At 40.8% G+C, this 16,138-nt stretch overlaps 1 protein-coding gene across 1 annotated transcript in view; it reads left to right on the top strand.

The window, feature by feature from the left end:
* Window positions 1–16,138, top strand: part of LOC129408748 (cytosolic phospholipase A2 gamma-like) — a 60,562-nt gene that overhangs the window by 29,264 nt on the left and 15,160 nt on the right. The window contains exons 7-11 of the mRNA XM_055153105.1: window positions 125–252; window positions 2,609–2,692; window positions 8,496–8,650; window positions 10,212–10,386; window positions 12,769–13,022. Coding sequence (XP_055009080.1) covers window positions 125–252; window positions 2,609–2,692; window positions 8,496–8,650; window positions 10,212–10,386; window positions 12,769–13,022 — 796 coding nt within the window. The remainder of the gene's footprint in view (window positions 1–124; window positions 253–2,608; window positions 2,693–8,495; window positions 8,651–10,211; window positions 10,387–12,768; window positions 13,023–16,138) is intronic.

The following is a 16,138-nucleotide window of genomic DNA, read 5'->3' as shown; positions in this document are numbered from 1 at the left end:
GTCCCCGGGAAAATAGGGATGTCTGGTCACTTTCACTCAGAGTGCAGTGAAAAATATTTATATGAAAATGAATAATGCTTGCACCTGACTTTTAACCCTTGTTGTTTCCAGACAAAGTGAACAGTGACGAGTCGGAGCAGCTGCAGTCCCTGCAGCAGAGGGAGCAGCAGTTCCTACAGTGGACCTATGAGCTGGGGACGGTGATCCAGACCTGGGTCAACAGTCTGCCAGAGGGACCCACCAAGGCTCAGGGTCAGTGGAGGAGGTGGAGGGTCCTGTGGAGCTGTGAAGTGTGATGTCACTTTCTGGTCCATCAGCTGATAACACAGTTTGGGTTGGGGGTAAACGATTATTTTTCAAATGATAATCATATTTTTCGAACTATAAGTCGCACTTTTTTCATGGTTTGGGTGTTTCCTGTAACTTATACTCCTATGCGACTTGTATATTAAAATGTTCACACTGAAGCGTCGAGAGGTTCTAGTCTTGTGTGTGAGTATCTGCTGCTCCTGTTCCTCCTGCACCACTGTCACTTGGCTACTGCACATGTCTCCTGCAGAAAGAGCCTCTGTCCTGTCTGTATCATGTCAGTCAATCGCACCATTACTTCTGTACCACTGAAAATATATTTATATTTAAACAAACTTATAAAGACGACTGAGAAGACTGAACACAAATGCCCCCAAAAAGAAAATAAAATTTTGCAGATTACAAGCTGCAAGTCGTGAAATCTGCAGCCGAAAACGGTAATCGAGCAGCAGAAAGAAAGTTTGGAGGATGGAACCAGGAGGATGTGCCATGAAACTTTCCTGAATTCACTGGATGGATGGACAAAGCCTGAACTTCAGTGACACTGAAACCATCCTGTCGGGATTCAGAAAGGCCAGAAGAGGAAGTGGCGCTCCGTTTACCTCCGGAGGTTGTGGAGTTGTTCAGAAGTGACACTGAGGATGAAGAATTGAATGGATTTAGTGATTTGGAGTGAGATGGAGAGTTTGTTAAACTTGTTCTGTTCTGTTGTTTATGTTATAGTTTAACTGAAGAACTGTTCATATGTGACGTTAACAGTCTGTTGTTCTCTGTTCTGTTGTTATTACTAGAACTTGACTTTCAAGATGAAATGTCGGTTCCTGGTTTCTGATTTTATAAAATAATTTTCCTCCAAAAAGTGCGACTTATAGTCCAGTGCGACATATATAAAAGATGGTAATTAGGTGATTATTTCAGTGATTATTTGAATAATCTAATGACTGTTTGGAAGATTAGTCTAATGATTATTTTTCTGTTGTTCGATTAATGTGTTTTTTAAATCCATGTTGACTGTGTTTGCTAATGTGTGCATTGTTTCACCATGGTAACTCCTGAACATTTCGACAGTACATGCACCAAAAATCTCGGACTTCCGGTCATTGCGCAATTCATACTGGGAAGGATTTTCCGAAAAAGTGAGCATCAATGTTTGATTTCCCAGTGGGATGCGTCTATTGTCAAAGCCGATCTTTTCTAGTCTTTTGAACCATATCACTTTTGTTTCTGGTTCTGATATTGTCATATTTTAGTTTTGGGATTCGGACATTGTAATTGTGTGGTTGTTGGATCCTAACAGTGGAAAACGACTTGATAAATTTGTTTGCGAACTCCATAAATGCAAAAGGGAATCAGATGTGTGTGACTGCAAACCTCTATTCTAACTATTTCACTTCCCAACGGAATTGAAAAATAGTGAAAGGTGAAGGTGATGGGCAGGATTGATCCACAGGAAGGACGAAAAAGGAAACCTTTGACTGCCTAAATCATCCCGAGTTTGCAGTAAACATTTTGTATGTGGAGCGCCATCAAAGCAAAATCCTGATCCCTCACTCAGTCTTGGTTATGAATTTAAAAAGTCAACGCCAAAGTGAAAGGCACCAGCTGTTCACCAAGAAACACCTTCCACTGTAAAGAGACCAAGACGTGATGTTGCTGTAAAACCACAAGAACAAGAAAGTGTGAGCTCAGTCTGTTTGTCTTCTGCACCTCTCCATTAACAAACAAGATTTTGCTTTGATGACGCTCCACATACAAAATGTTCGCTGCAAACTCGGGATGATTTAGGCAGTCAAAGTTTTCCTTTTTTGTCCTTTCAGTGGATCAATCCTGCCCATCGCCGTCACCTTTCACTATTTTTCAATTCTGTTGGGAAGAGAAACAGTTTAAACGGAGGTTTGCAATCACACACATCTGATTCACTTTTTCATCTATGGAGTTGGCAAACAAATTTCTTGAGCCGTTTTCCGCTGTTAGGATCCAACAACCACACAATCCGAATCCCAAAACTAAAATATGACAATATCAGAACCAGAAACAAAAGCGATATGGTTCAAAAGACTTGAAAAGACTGACTTTGTCAATAGACGCATCCCAGTGGGAAAACAAACATGGAGGTTTGATGCTCACTTTTTCGGAGAATCCTTCCCAGTATGGATTGCACGATGACCGGAAGGCTGAGATTCTTGATGCATATTTAGACATACACGTGGAACACCCCCAGCGTGACATCACTGCAAAGTATCAACACCAAGAGTTCCAAGTTCCACTGGTTTGCGCTAAAGTTTTGGTGTGTCTCTAGTGGGATTCCTGGTGGACAAGATCATCTCCCTGGTCGTGCGCTGGGAATGGGGAACGGTCAAGAACTTCCTCTACAAGTATGACGGTAAAGACTGATGTGGAATGAAGATGAAAATACATACATAATAATACATGGGTATTATGCTAAAGGGGCTTTTTGAGCTTTTAAAGAACTTTTTTATTGCTCTTTATTTTCTGATCTCTGTTATAATGTTGTCTAGAGTTGTGTTTTTTTTTGTTTCATTCACATGTTTAAACCCTGCAGATTTAGGCTGAGTACTTCTCTCAAACACAAAACACTCTGCTCTACCTTGTGATGTCATCTGGGAATACAGAAAGTGCTCCACTGTGTTTTTACACTCCGTACACCTTCACTAGAATCATGTGGATAATCAGCTCTAGAATTGCCAATCTCTACTAAACAAAAAGTAAAAGGTAACTGTAATATTGAAGACTACCACTACATGACATCTAGGGGTGTTCAAAAATATTCATATAGCGATATATCTTATTGTTTAATGTGATGATACAGTATCGGTATCGTGGGCTGCTGTATCGATATATTACCAAGAGTATTTTTTGGTAAATTTTACTAAATTACTTTGTCACAGCACTACAGTTTTGTTGCTTGTTCCAAGGAAAGAAACTCGTTTACGCGACACATTCGACATTTTCACTGTTTTGATGATTAAAAAGAGTGAGAACTTCGCACATCAATTACTTGAAGAGAGGGAGCAACCCAAGAACATAGAGAAAAATCCTGCACCATTACAACATGCAATGTTTCGGCACTAGGCCTTCATCAGGCTAAATGTTTTGCCTGATGAAGGCCTAGTGCTGAAACATTGTATGTCCTAATAAATCTCACATTTTGCAAGTAAGACGAAGACAGTGTGCAGGATTTTTCTCTATATACAGTTTTGAGGATTAAAATGGGTGTGTTTCATATTCACTTTGCACAAGAAGCAGTTTAACAAAGCCATGATTTAGCCTTTATTTTTTAGTGGACCATATCAAATCGTTTTGAAATATATTGTATCGAATCGAAAGCTCACTGTATCGAGGTATGTATCATATCGGCAGTTTTAATGATAGCCAGCCCTAATGACATCATAAGGTGAAATGGAGCATTTTGAGCTTTAGAGATGTGGACAGACTTAGGCTAGGTTCAGACTGCAGCCTGAAGTGACCTCAGTCCGATTTTTTGGCCCCTATGTGACCTGTATCTGATCTTTTAATGACAGTCTGAACGACACAGATCCGATTTTTTCAAATGCGACTCATGCCACTTGGATATGTGCTCTTAAAACCCATACATATCCGATCTTTTGATATGTGACTTCAGTCTGAACGGCCAAGGCGCATTCATCCCACCGACACGTTATCAACAAGCGACAAATGTACACAAATGTTCTTCTCATCATACGAAAATTGTTAATGAACTCCGTGTCACTGAAGTGAAGCACATCACCACTCACCACTCTTGGCTACGTCTCCACATCCACACGTTCCTTTCAACAGACTGTCCCACAAAACACCACGGCCAAAAACCTCGTCCTTCTCCTTCTCAATCTTTACCTTAAAACAAGTAAGTTGTTCATGTTCTGGCTCCGGTACGAGAGGAACTTTAAAATCTCCAGGTGCTCAATGCTCGTGTCCATGTTTGGACAACTTCTGTAAACACAGAGCACGCTCGCTGCAGTTGACGTCGTCGTGTCTCCAGTGCACATGTGGGACACTTTCGGGCCGTTTAATGTTCACACTGGAGTCACATACAAGTCGCATTTAATTGGAAATGTGAACGACCTCGCAAAAACATGGGATTTCACAAAAACATCCAAATTGAGCGTTAAGCCCTGCAGTCTGAACGTAGCCTAATAATAAAGAGCAGAGGTGTTACCAAGTCTTTGTTTTGCAAGTCTCAAGTAAGTCTCTAGTCTTTGACCTCAAGTCCGAGTCAAGTCTCAAGTCAAATACAGGCAAGTCCGAGTCGAGTCTCGAGTCACTGGCCCATAAGTCCAAGTCAAGCCAAAGTCGTCTGCTGTGATCTTCAAGTCATTTCAAGTCTTTAAACCAAAGTAGCTTTATATTTTATATGAATTTTAAACTAAATTGTACTTACAAAGTCATGGTATATTCATATATGAATATTTATAGAGTATACCGTATAAGAGTTGTAGAAATGTTAATTTTTCCTTTTAAATGTCTTGACAAAATCATTGTGTGAATCATTACAGTGAGAATAGAAAGAATTCAGATTTAAAAGTGCTTCTCAAGTCACTGACCTTGAAGTCCAAGTCGAGTCCCAAGCCTTAGTCCATTTTATTAAGTCAAGTCTCAAGTCCTAAAAATAGTGACTCAAGTCTGACTCGAGTCCAAATCACGACTTGCAAGTTCTCGCCTCTGATAAACAGTCACTCAAACATGTGTGAATAAAATAAAAACTCCAGGTCTGTTTTTGTGGAGGTAACAACATTCTAACATGACTTAAAAGACAAGAGTCTATTTTGCACAATATAAGATCTTTAACCGTGTTCCCACATTAAAACCTGATACCTGGAGTTGTCTTTTACTTTATTCACGCTGTTTTCAGTAAATATTCCCAGGATTGTTATGTCATAGATAGTAGCTCTGTGCAGTTTTTAAGTCCTTGAATCATCCCCAGACTCGTCCTCAGATTGATCATTACTTCTGCGGTCTTACATTTGTCCGGACACGTTCCTCATTACTTAGATTCATTGTTTTCTCAGTGGTAATTCCCACCAGATCAGAGTCGGCTGAGCCCTGAAGCTGGGAAATGATGTCTGTTTTTTAATAAGGCGTTATTTTAAGTTATAAAATGAAATGAAATCCCAAAGTAAATTTACTTAAGACCAGGTTTACAGAGCTCATAATAAGTATTTTCTGATCTTCATACTGTTGTTTCCTCATTACAAACAGACCTGGACTTGTGTTTTGTTTCATTCACACGTTTTAATATTATTTTGAAGCAACATTACTCCTACTTCAGTACAATTTTGGCTCTGTCTAGCTCTGCGTACAGGCTATTTAACAACATCTGTTCCAAAATGTCACACAAATTTCATTTAGATACACAACCCTGGAAATACAACTTCTTTGATTTCCCAAAAATGAGATTATGTTTGTAGAATAAATTGAAGTAACCCAAGAGTTGCAAGCAGAGATAAAAGGATGGAAATGTATTTATTCATTAAGTTTACTTATTAAAACTGTGAAATGTAATATGTCTTAGTTTAGATTCATTCATCACCAGCTGAGTACAGATGCTGCCAAGCTCTTTATGCGTTCAATTATACTTTCATATATTACTTAAACTGTAGCTGTCACGATTTAAAAGGAGGGAGGACCCAAAATGCTTGTAACTAAACAAAGATAAAGACCAGAATAAACCAAGAAATTGACATTGACACTGACAACGGACAAACAAAAAACACACACACAGACACAGGAGTAACACATTAGGACGGGGCAAACAATCAGGAAGTAAAACTCAAAATTGCAAGCAGACTGGACAAATGGCAACATAAAACACAAAGATCACGCTGCACTAAAGGAAAAAGATACACCAAAATAAGCAAAACAACGACTCCCGTATTTTCCGGGCTTTTAGGCGCTCTGAATTATAAGGCGCACTGTCATTGAATGGTCTATTTTCAAACTTTTTTCACAAATAAACCGCACAGGACATTAAAGGAAACACAACAGTTGGATGGGTGAGTGGTTTTGTTTGTTTGTTCGTTCACGGTGACTCTGGGCTTTGTTCAGTTGTGGCGTGTAGGGAGGTGCTGTCTGGGACCAACGGATTGTCGGCGTGTTCGCAGTGACTCAGTTGTTCAGTCGTGTCTAGAAGCGGCACGTCGCGCTCGCTTTTTCGGTTCGTTCCTCCGTTCCGTTCCTCGTCGGAGTGGAGTGATGCGTGTGTCTGTGGGTGTTTTTCGCTGTGCGGTCGCTGTCTGCTCCGTGTGTGTTTGCGTGTTCTGCGGGTGGTGCGGCTTTGTAGTTTACTGAAGTCGTGCTGGGACACCCGAGTGGATTTGTGTATGGGGCGCTCTGGATTGTGGGGCGCGGTCGTTTTTTGATGCGGTTAGAGGCTTAAGGGCGCGTCTAATAGCCTGGAAAATACGGTAAAACTCAAAACTGCAAGCAGACAGGACAAATGTCAGCATAAAACACAAAGATCACAGAAAAAGATGCACCAAAATAAGCAAAACAACTACTACAAAACATGAACCATGACAGTAACTTTACAACACCACCACAACATCACCGGCAAAAAACTGCAATGCGACCTCTGCAAAGCCTCTGCGAAAGTAATATTATTAAGAAATATAAAGTGTTAACATTGGCCAATCTTAGTCTTGTGTGTAAGATTTCTCACAGCGAGGCGCCCCCCCCACCCCTAAAAGTGTTTGTGAGATTCTGTGGAGAAGCACGAGTCGGGACCAGAGCCTCAAGAGGAAACTGTTTGGAAACCAAGTTTGGACAAAACTGTTTCTCTGTTAAAGCAGCAGAGGAACTCCTCACCTGTGTCTGTGAGCAGTGTTGGGGAGTAACAGATTACATGTACCGGAGTTACGTAATCAGAGTGCAAATTATGAGTAACTGTATTTAGTTACAGTTACTGTTTCAGTTGAGTGGTAATTGGATTACAGTTACTTTGTTAAAATAAATGGATTACACGGCGGTATATTCCTGTTTTCACATTTTGGGCTAAACCAGGACTAAAACCAGGACTAAAACCAGGAGGTCTAAACCAGGTCTGAACCAGGATTGAACCAGGACTAAACCAGGTCTAAACCAGGTCTAAACCAGGTCTAAACCAGGTCTAAACCAGGTTAAAACCAGGTCTAAACCAGGACTAAAACCAGGACTAAACCAGGATTAAAACCAGGTCTAAACCTGGTCTAAACCAGGACTAAAACCAGGACTAAAACAGGACTAAAACGGGACTAAAACAGGATTTAACAGGACTAAATCATGCTGTGCGGACTGTGCCTCTTCCTTTTTTATCAATAATATTATCAATAATATTTTTAATACGGTTCAGTAAAGTCTGGGCTTTTTATTTTCTTTTAGCAGATAAAACATCATATGTTACGATTTCCTCGTCTTTGCTTCTCTACAGAAAATCAAGTAATCCAAAGTATTCAGATTACGTTACTCACTTTAAGTAATTTACTTGATTACGTTACAAACTGCATTTTGGGGTATGTAATCTGTAATCTGTAGGGGAATACATTTTAAAAGTCACCTTCCCAACACTGTCTGTGAGGGAGTGTTGCACTCTGGGACATTTTACATTCAGTGTTAAGAAGTGGCTCAAAGAGAGTCAGAGCTGTGGCCTTTAGTGATCATCTGTCTGTAGGAAAAATGTGTAAATGTAAATATTTGAAAACTTTATATTTGGAGTGTTGATGAGCTGCTCCCTCTGCTGGTGAGGGGTTGTTTATGGAAGCCCATTTCCGCCACAAAATAAAAATAAAAGCCTCACAGAAAGTCATAATTATGACTTTAAAACTCATAATTATCATAATCCTGGTTTAGTCCTGGTGTAATCCTGGTTTAGACCTGGTTTAGACCTGGTGCAATCCTGGTTTAGTCCTTTGTTTAGACCTGGTTCAGTCCTGATTTAGTCCTGGTTTAGATCTCACATTGGCTTCTGTCATATAAATAAATATAAAAAGAGCCGTTTGAAAGCCTCCAAAAGATTGTGATCCCATAAAAGAGGTGCAAGTATTATATTTCTGATGGCATAAACCAAGATAACAAGAGCTGCACAGTCTCAGTTTCTCAATCAGTTACCGTTGATTCCCACTCGATCGTTTTGCCTTTAACTAAATCCTTCTGAATGTTCTTGTGCTGTGCAGAGGTTCCTGTCCCGTCCTGCCTGGCGTCTGCGGAGCTGCTGCACCTGGTGGACGCGGGGCTGCTGATGAACACGGCGTACCCCTCGTTCCTGGGGCCGAGGCGGGACATCGACCTGATCATCGCCCCCGAGTACAGCGCCGGGGAAATGTTTGAGGTACGTGTGTGAGCAGCTGGGGACAGGGAGAGAGTGTGTTTATCTAGAAGGTAGCAGTTTGTTATTATGTCCTGTACCTGTAAGAACTTTTATGGAGTACCAGTGTTTTCTCAAATGTGAATGCTTCTAGACTTTGTATCTGCTATACTCTGCACTCTGTTACTTTTCTGGTGCATTCATGGAGATGTTATTGCTTTTTCTGGAATGTTCCACAGTAGTAAAGTAGACTAAACTAGAAATGCACCACAGAAGCGTTGGATGTGGCTAGAGGAGCGTCTACACCAGGGATCTCCAACCTGTAGCTCAGGTGCTACCAGTAGCTTTCCACCCCCTTCCAAGTAGCTCGCCAAGGGATTTCTGAATTATACATATTGTGCTGATTAAGTAAAATTTGATTAATTATCATTGCAAATGTGTTATTTTGAACTTTGTGTTCTAATAAATGGATAATGGTTTTAGGTTTTATAGGCGTCTAACTTAGGGTGACCAAACGTCCGTTTTTCCCCGGACAAGTCCGTTTTTTGCGTCCTGTCCTGGGCGTCCGTGTTTTTTTCTTTTTTAAAGTGATGGAAATGTCCGGGTTTTCATTACCTTTCACTGGGGGCATTAAACTGAGTGTCTTTCGTAGCGTCTGTGACTCAGAAGGGGCGAGACACAAACAGTCGGTCAGTCTGAAGCACAAAGGTGCATTTAACAATGACTTGTACCAGAAATTCTCTATTTTCCGTTCCGGTCGGGACAAGTGGGAGTCCATGTGCACAGGTTGTGAGGTGAGAGTAGCTCAATGTGGAGGCCCCACCTCCCACCCCCCGGTAAGGTGTCGGGGTTTTCACAAACAGAAATATGGTCACTCTAGTCTAACTGAACAACACTAAGGCTTTCCCTCTTATATCCACTCAATTTCCTACGACCGCTTGTTTACATGAGAACACTTGCGGGTAAAAACAACAAAATATTTTATTGGAAGTGCCTTTCGTTTAGACGGTGACGGTGTTTTGGGGGTTTAAAAACACAAAAATTTGAAACCACCCTCCAGAGTGGAAAAGTTGAATACACTCCGCCGTAACGTTTCCGTCTACACTGCCCAAGACACAAAACTCTGGTCAGATCTGGTCACGTGTATGTATGTCACATACACCACCACCGAGTCACCTGGCAGTCCTGGTTTAGACCTTGTTTAGTCCCTGTTTAGTACTTGTTTAGTCCTGGTTTAGATCTGATTTAGTCTTGGTGTAATCTTGGTTTAGTCCTGGTTTCGCCCTCCTGGTTCAGTCCTGTTTTAGTCCTGGTTCAGTCCTTGTTTAGACCTGATTCAGTCCTGTTTTAGTCCTGGTTCAGTCCTGGTTTATTCCTCCTGGTTTAGTCCTGGTTTATTCCTGTTTTAGTTCTTGTTTAGTCCTGGTTCAGTCACCTATCGTCAATACTGAGCCGCCTGGCATGCATACACAATGCATGCCAGGCGGAATAAAAAGTGAAGACGCGACACCACTTTTGCATCTTCTGTTCAGACCGTCGTCATATAAACGTCGCTTGACTCATGTGTCGTTGGTGTCGTTGTCAGACGTTGACTCTGGCTCGGGCGTACGCGGCGGAGGTGGGCAAGCCTTTCCCACAGCTGGATGACACGGTCCTGAAGGAGGAGAAGCTCTGGCCCAAAGACTGCTACGTGTTTGAGGGCAACGACACGGCTCCCACCATCGTCTACATGCCCCTCTTCAACAGACGCAACTGCAAAGGTAAACACTTACTCACTCCCGGGGCCCGAGCCTGAGCCTGCAGGGGCCCCGGGCAGAGTGCCTCACCGCTACAAGGGCCTCGCTTTGATGTTTCAGATCTCAACACGACACAGAGCTGTAGTCACACCACGAACTCTGTTTGTATCATCAGCTTCAAATAGAATATAAATAGAATACAAATGTAAAGGGAAGAATTTCATTTGTGTTTGAACAAAATGCAGCAACATGAAGTTAAAAAAAAACAAACAATTGTTTTACTGTAACATGTGGTTAACACTTTTTTTTTTTAACCTTTATATCATCCATATACCAGAGGTGGGACCAAGTCGTTGTTTTGCAAGTCTCAAGTAAGTCTCAAGTCTTTGACCTCAAGTCCGAGTCAAGTCCCAAGTCAAATACAGGCAAGTCTAATTAGTCGAGTCTCGAGTCACTGGCCCATAAGTCCAAGTCAAGTCCAAGTCATCTGCTTTAAGCTTCAAGTCATTTCAAGTCTTTAAACCAAAGCACCAAATATAGATTAGATTTTTGCAATTTATATGAATTTTAAGATAAATTGTACATAAAAAATCATGGTATATTTATATATGAGCATTTATGAGTATATAAGAGTTGTAGAAATGTTACTTTAAATGTCTTAAAAAGATCTTAGTGTGAATCATTACGGTGAAACTAGAAAGAATTCAGTCTTCTCAAGTCACTGACCTTAAGTCCGAATCAAGTCCCAAGTCAATGACCTTCAAGTCCAAGTCGAGTCCCAAGTCTTAGTCCATTTTATCAAGTCAAGTCTCAAGTCCTAAAAATAGTGACTCAAGTCTGACTCGAGACCAAATCACGACTTGCAAGTCCCACCTCTGCCACACACACACACGCACACATATGTTTTTGTTTATGGTCGTACAAACTAATACTGTTAAAAAAGATACAAAGGTTTGTCTTTTTAAATGGAGAGTTTATGAACTGTAGCCCAACATTAGACTGGGGGGTGAGAGATCCTCAACCCGTGTATCATTCATTCATTTTTTCAAAATAAAAATAAAATTAAGAAAATGAAAAAAAACAACAACAATTTTCTTCATTATTTGTCTACAAAACCAAAATGGAAAAAACAAAAAAAAAACAGATAATGATTCGTTTTTTCATTTTTCGATTTTGTGTTTAAATGAATAATGGAAAAAATGGATAACGACTTCTGTGACTTAAACTGCAATGCCGGACTGAACCAGGACTGAGCCTAGACCAAAACAGGACTAAAACAGGACTAAACCAGGACTAAAACAGGACTAAAACAGGACTAAAACAGGACTAAAACAGGATAAAATCATTTTCAGTCCTGGTCTGGTCCCAACCTCAGTCCCGGTCTCAGTCCCATCTAAGTCCTGGTCCTGGTACCGGTCTGGTCCCGGTCTAAGTCCTGGTCTCAGTCTCGGTCTTTTTTCTGGTGTAGTCCCGGACCTGCTTTAGTCCTGTTTGAGTCCTGGTTCAGTCCGTATGTGGGGCAAAAGTCCAGCATCACAGTTTAAGTCATGTAAAGGGGAAACAGCTGTTATCCATTTTTTCCATTCTTCTTTTAAACACAAAATCGAAAAATGAAAAAATTAATCATTATCTGTTTTTTCATTTTTGTTTTGGAGACAAATAATGAAGAAAATAGTTCTTTTTTAGTTTTCTTATTTTTGGTTTTATATTGAAAAACGAACGTACGAATGACACACGGATTCTCCTCCTCTACAAATATTTTAAGATTCTAAAATGATTTTCCTTTTTTATGATTCTTTTCATTGTTCTCAGTTTGTGTAGGCGCGATCAAAGCAACATTTTTACATAGTTTCCAATAAAATCTGCTCTTGGGGCCTCAGCAGCTGCTCTGCTCACTTTACTGTCCTGAAAAGAAGAAAACATTTTTTATTCCTGTTATGTTGAATTTTAGGCACAATTTTACTTTCTAAATTTAAAACAAGTGTTACAATTAACGTTTTCAATGAGAAGAGATGAATTGAAATGAATGAAATCAACTTTTTGGATTTTTCTTTGCCTCAAGAGGTTGTGGATGTCATCAATGCATGTTTGAGTAATCTAGTGATCTCTATAAATATAATATAGATCTAAATAAATATACAAAAACATGATACAAAACTGATTGTGTTGTGATAGTGCTCTGAAGGGGGAGTGACTTAGTACAGGGAGCAAAGGGAGGCGGGACTCAGAGCATCCAAAACAAAAGTGAAAGTTATAACACATGTTAATATGTTGGTTTAACGTTCTCCAAACAATAAAAGGTAAGTATGTCAGGTCCAGAGAAGTAAAATAACTCCTCTTTTATCTAAAACTCAGCTCTTGATTTGAAACTAAAAAGGCTGAAGTGGATTTTCCTGCTGTGTCCAGACGCAGACGAGTGGGCCCAGAGGATGAAGGAGTTCGCCACGTTTCAGAGGAGCTACAGCCCTGAGATGATCGATCGTCTGCTGAAGATCGCCCAGGAGAACATGAAGAACAACAAGGAGACTGTGCTCAGAGAGATCACCAAGGCTCTGGAGCGCAGGAGGAACAAGACTCACAGTGCACAGGTCCAACCGGACCAACCGGACCAACCGGACCAACCAACCGTCCCACCAGGTCTGAAGAGAAAGACCATGGAGGTGATGTTCTAGGAGAACCTGTGTGTCATTCGGTCATTTGTTTTTCAACATAACATCAAAAAAAAAATCTATTTTCTTCATTATTTGTCTCCAAAACCAAAATGAATAACCGGATAACATTGTTTCCATTATTTCCCATTTCCGTGACTTAAACTGCGATGTTGGACTTTTGCACCACATACAGACTGAACCAGGACTAAACTGTTTTCAGTCCCGGTCTGGTCCCGGTCTCGGTCTTGGTCTCAGTCCTGGTCTCAGTCCCAGTCTGGTCCTGGCCTCAGTCCAGGTCTCAGTCCTAGTCTGGTCCCGGTCTCGGTCCCGTTTTAGTCCCGGTCTCAGTCCTGGTTTGGTCCTGGTCTGGTCTTGGTCTCAGTTCCGGTCTGGTCCTGGCCTCAGTCCTGGTCCTAGTCCCAGACTCAGTCCTGGTCTGATCCCAGTCTGGTCCTAGTCTCAGTCCCGGTCTCAATCACGGTCTGGTCCTGGTCTGGTCCTGGTCTGGTCCTGGTCTCATTCCTGGTCTCAGTCCTGGTCCTGGTCCCAGTCTCAGTCCGGGTCTGGTCCCAGTCTCAGTCTCACTCTCCGTCCCAGGCTGGTCTCGGTCTCAATCACGGTCTGGTCCTGGTCTGGTCAGGGCCTCAGTCCCGGTCTCAGTCCCGGTCTCAGTCCCGGTCTGGTTCCGGTCTGGTCCCGGTCTGGTCCTGGACCTGGTTCAGTCCGGCATCACAGTTTAAGTCACGTAAACGGCAAACGTTCGTTATCCTGAAAAAACGAACCATTATCGTTTTTTCATTTTGGTTTTGGAGACAAATAATAAAGAAAATAGCAGTTTTTTTCATTTTCTTATTTCTGTTTTTATTTTGAAAAACAAATGTACAAATGACACACAGATTCAGGAGTTTGTGGAGTCTTAAAGTGTTTTCAGACAGAATGTGATCAGACCATCACAGTTTTTAAACCCACTAACAAAACCCGATCGTTTAATGACACAAACTTTTTACTTTTATCTGTGACTTTTAACAATTTTAGTTCACGACTCCTCCAAAACAGAGTTAAGATCATTATATTTCAGATTTTACTAAAAAACTTTACATTTTTTACCCCAGTTTGCCCATTTTTTAAGCTTCCTGGGTGGAAAATTATAACATAACAATAGTAATAATTCCATAACTTTTGCACCATTTAATGTTTTGTGCTTTGAATTACGTCCACTTCAAATTATAAACCAGATTTTTAACGTTACTAAATACTTTTTACTCTTATTTTACTAGTAATTTCTTGGACTACTTCTTTTGTACTTTTACTTGTGTCATGTTTTTTTAAGTACTACTCGTACTTTTACATGTGAAATGTGTTTTATATGAATAAAATTTCATTCTCTGGCTGTATTTGTCAAATTATTTTCAGTTCAGTTTATCCAGAGGAGTTTTGGTCCTGGTTTAGTCCTGGGTCAGTTCTAGTTTAGTCCTGGTTTAGTCCTGTTTTAGTCCTGGTTTACTCCTGGTTTAGTCCTGGGTCAGTTCTAGTTTAGTCCTGGTTTATTCCTCCTGATTTAGTCCTGGTTTAGTCCAGGTTTAGTCCTGTTTTAGTCCTGGTTAAGTCCTAGTTCAGTCCTGTTTTAGTCCTGGTTTAGTCCTAGTCTAGTCCTATTTTAGTCCTGGTTCAGTCCTGGTTTAGTCCAGTTTTAGTCCTGGTTTAGTCCTATTTTAGTCCTGGTTCAGTCCTGGTTTAGTTCTGTTTCAGTCCTGGTTTAGACCTGGTTTACTCCTGGTTTAGTCCTGGGTCAGTTCTAGTTTAGTCCTGTTTTAGTCCTGGTTTAGTCCTGGTTTAGTCCTGTTTAGTCCTGGTTTAGTCCTAGTCCTGGTTTAGTCCTGGTTTAGTCCTGGTTTAGTCAGTCTTGGTTTAGTCCTGGTTTAGTCCTGGTTTAGTCCTTGGTTTAGTCCTGGTTCAGTCTTGGTTTAGTCCTGGTTCAGTCCTTGGTTCAGTCCTGGTTTCAGTCCTTGGTTTAGTCCTGGTTTAGTCCTGGTTCAGTCCTGGTTTAGTCCTGGTTTAGTCTGTGGTTTAGTCCTGTTTTAGTCCTGGTTCAGTCCTGGTTCAGGTAATAATAAAACAGTGAAACAATTGTGTCATTAAGGAAACTTTTTCTGCACTAATGTGAGTCAGTATAATCACATTTTCTGACTCTGGAAACTCTGGAACTCTGCCCCTCCACGTCCGAACAGACTGGACGACTGCAACGCACTTTACTCAAAACAAACTTTACCAACTACAGTTCGTCCAAAACTCCGCAGTGCGACTTTTAACAAGAACCGAAAGAGAGAGAGAGAGAGCACATGACCCCAATCCTCGCGTCTTTGCACTGGCTTCTTGTTAATTTTAGAACTGATTTTAAGATGTTATTGTTTGTTTTTAAAGCTTTGAAGGGACTGGCCCCACAGTACGACCCGGACCTCCTCCAGCTTTGAGGTCCGAGGTCCAGCTCCAACTCTCGGTGCCTAAGAAGAGACTTAAAACCAGAGGGGACGGGACCTTCTCTGTGGTCGGCCCTAAGATCTGGAACCGTAACATACCGACTTTATTTATAAAGCACTTTAAAAACTTTACGGTCGGCCAAAGTGCTGCACACAAACACAGGACAGACAATGAGAATCACAGAAGAAAATATAAGGTACAAACAAAATACAGCTACTAAAAAACAGAGAAAAACAGTAAAATACTCAAGAAGAAATGTACATGTTACACTTATTAAAAGCCAGTGAAAAAAGATGCGTTTTTAGGAGCAGTGTTGGGAAGGTGACTTTTAAAATGTAATCCCCTACAGATTACAGATTACATACCCCAAAATGTAGTTTGTAACAGAATCCATTAAATTACTTAAAGTGAGTAACGTAATCTGAATACTTTGGATTACTTGATTTGCTGTAGAGAAGCAAAGACGAGGAAATCGTAACATAAGAAGTTTTGTCTGATAAAAGAAAATAAAAAAGCCCAGATTTTACTGAACCAAATTAAAAATATTATTGATAGAAGAAGAGGAAACACGGGCCACGCAGCAGGATTTAGTCCTGTTAAATCCTGTTTTAGACCTGGTTTAGACCTGGTTTTAGTCCTGGTTTTTA

The sequence above is a fragment of the Boleophthalmus pectinirostris genome, unplaced genomic scaffold, assembly GCF_026225935.1.
Source record: "Boleophthalmus pectinirostris isolate CB_2022bp ecotype Guang Dong unplaced genomic scaffold, ASM2622593v1 HiC_scaffold_17, whole genome shotgun sequence".
Taxonomy (NCBI): Eukaryota; Metazoa; Chordata; class Actinopteri; order Gobiiformes; family Gobiidae; genus Boleophthalmus; species Boleophthalmus pectinirostris.
The sequence above is the reverse complement of the archived record's forward strand: the minus strand, read 5'-3'. Positions and strand labels throughout refer to the sequence as shown.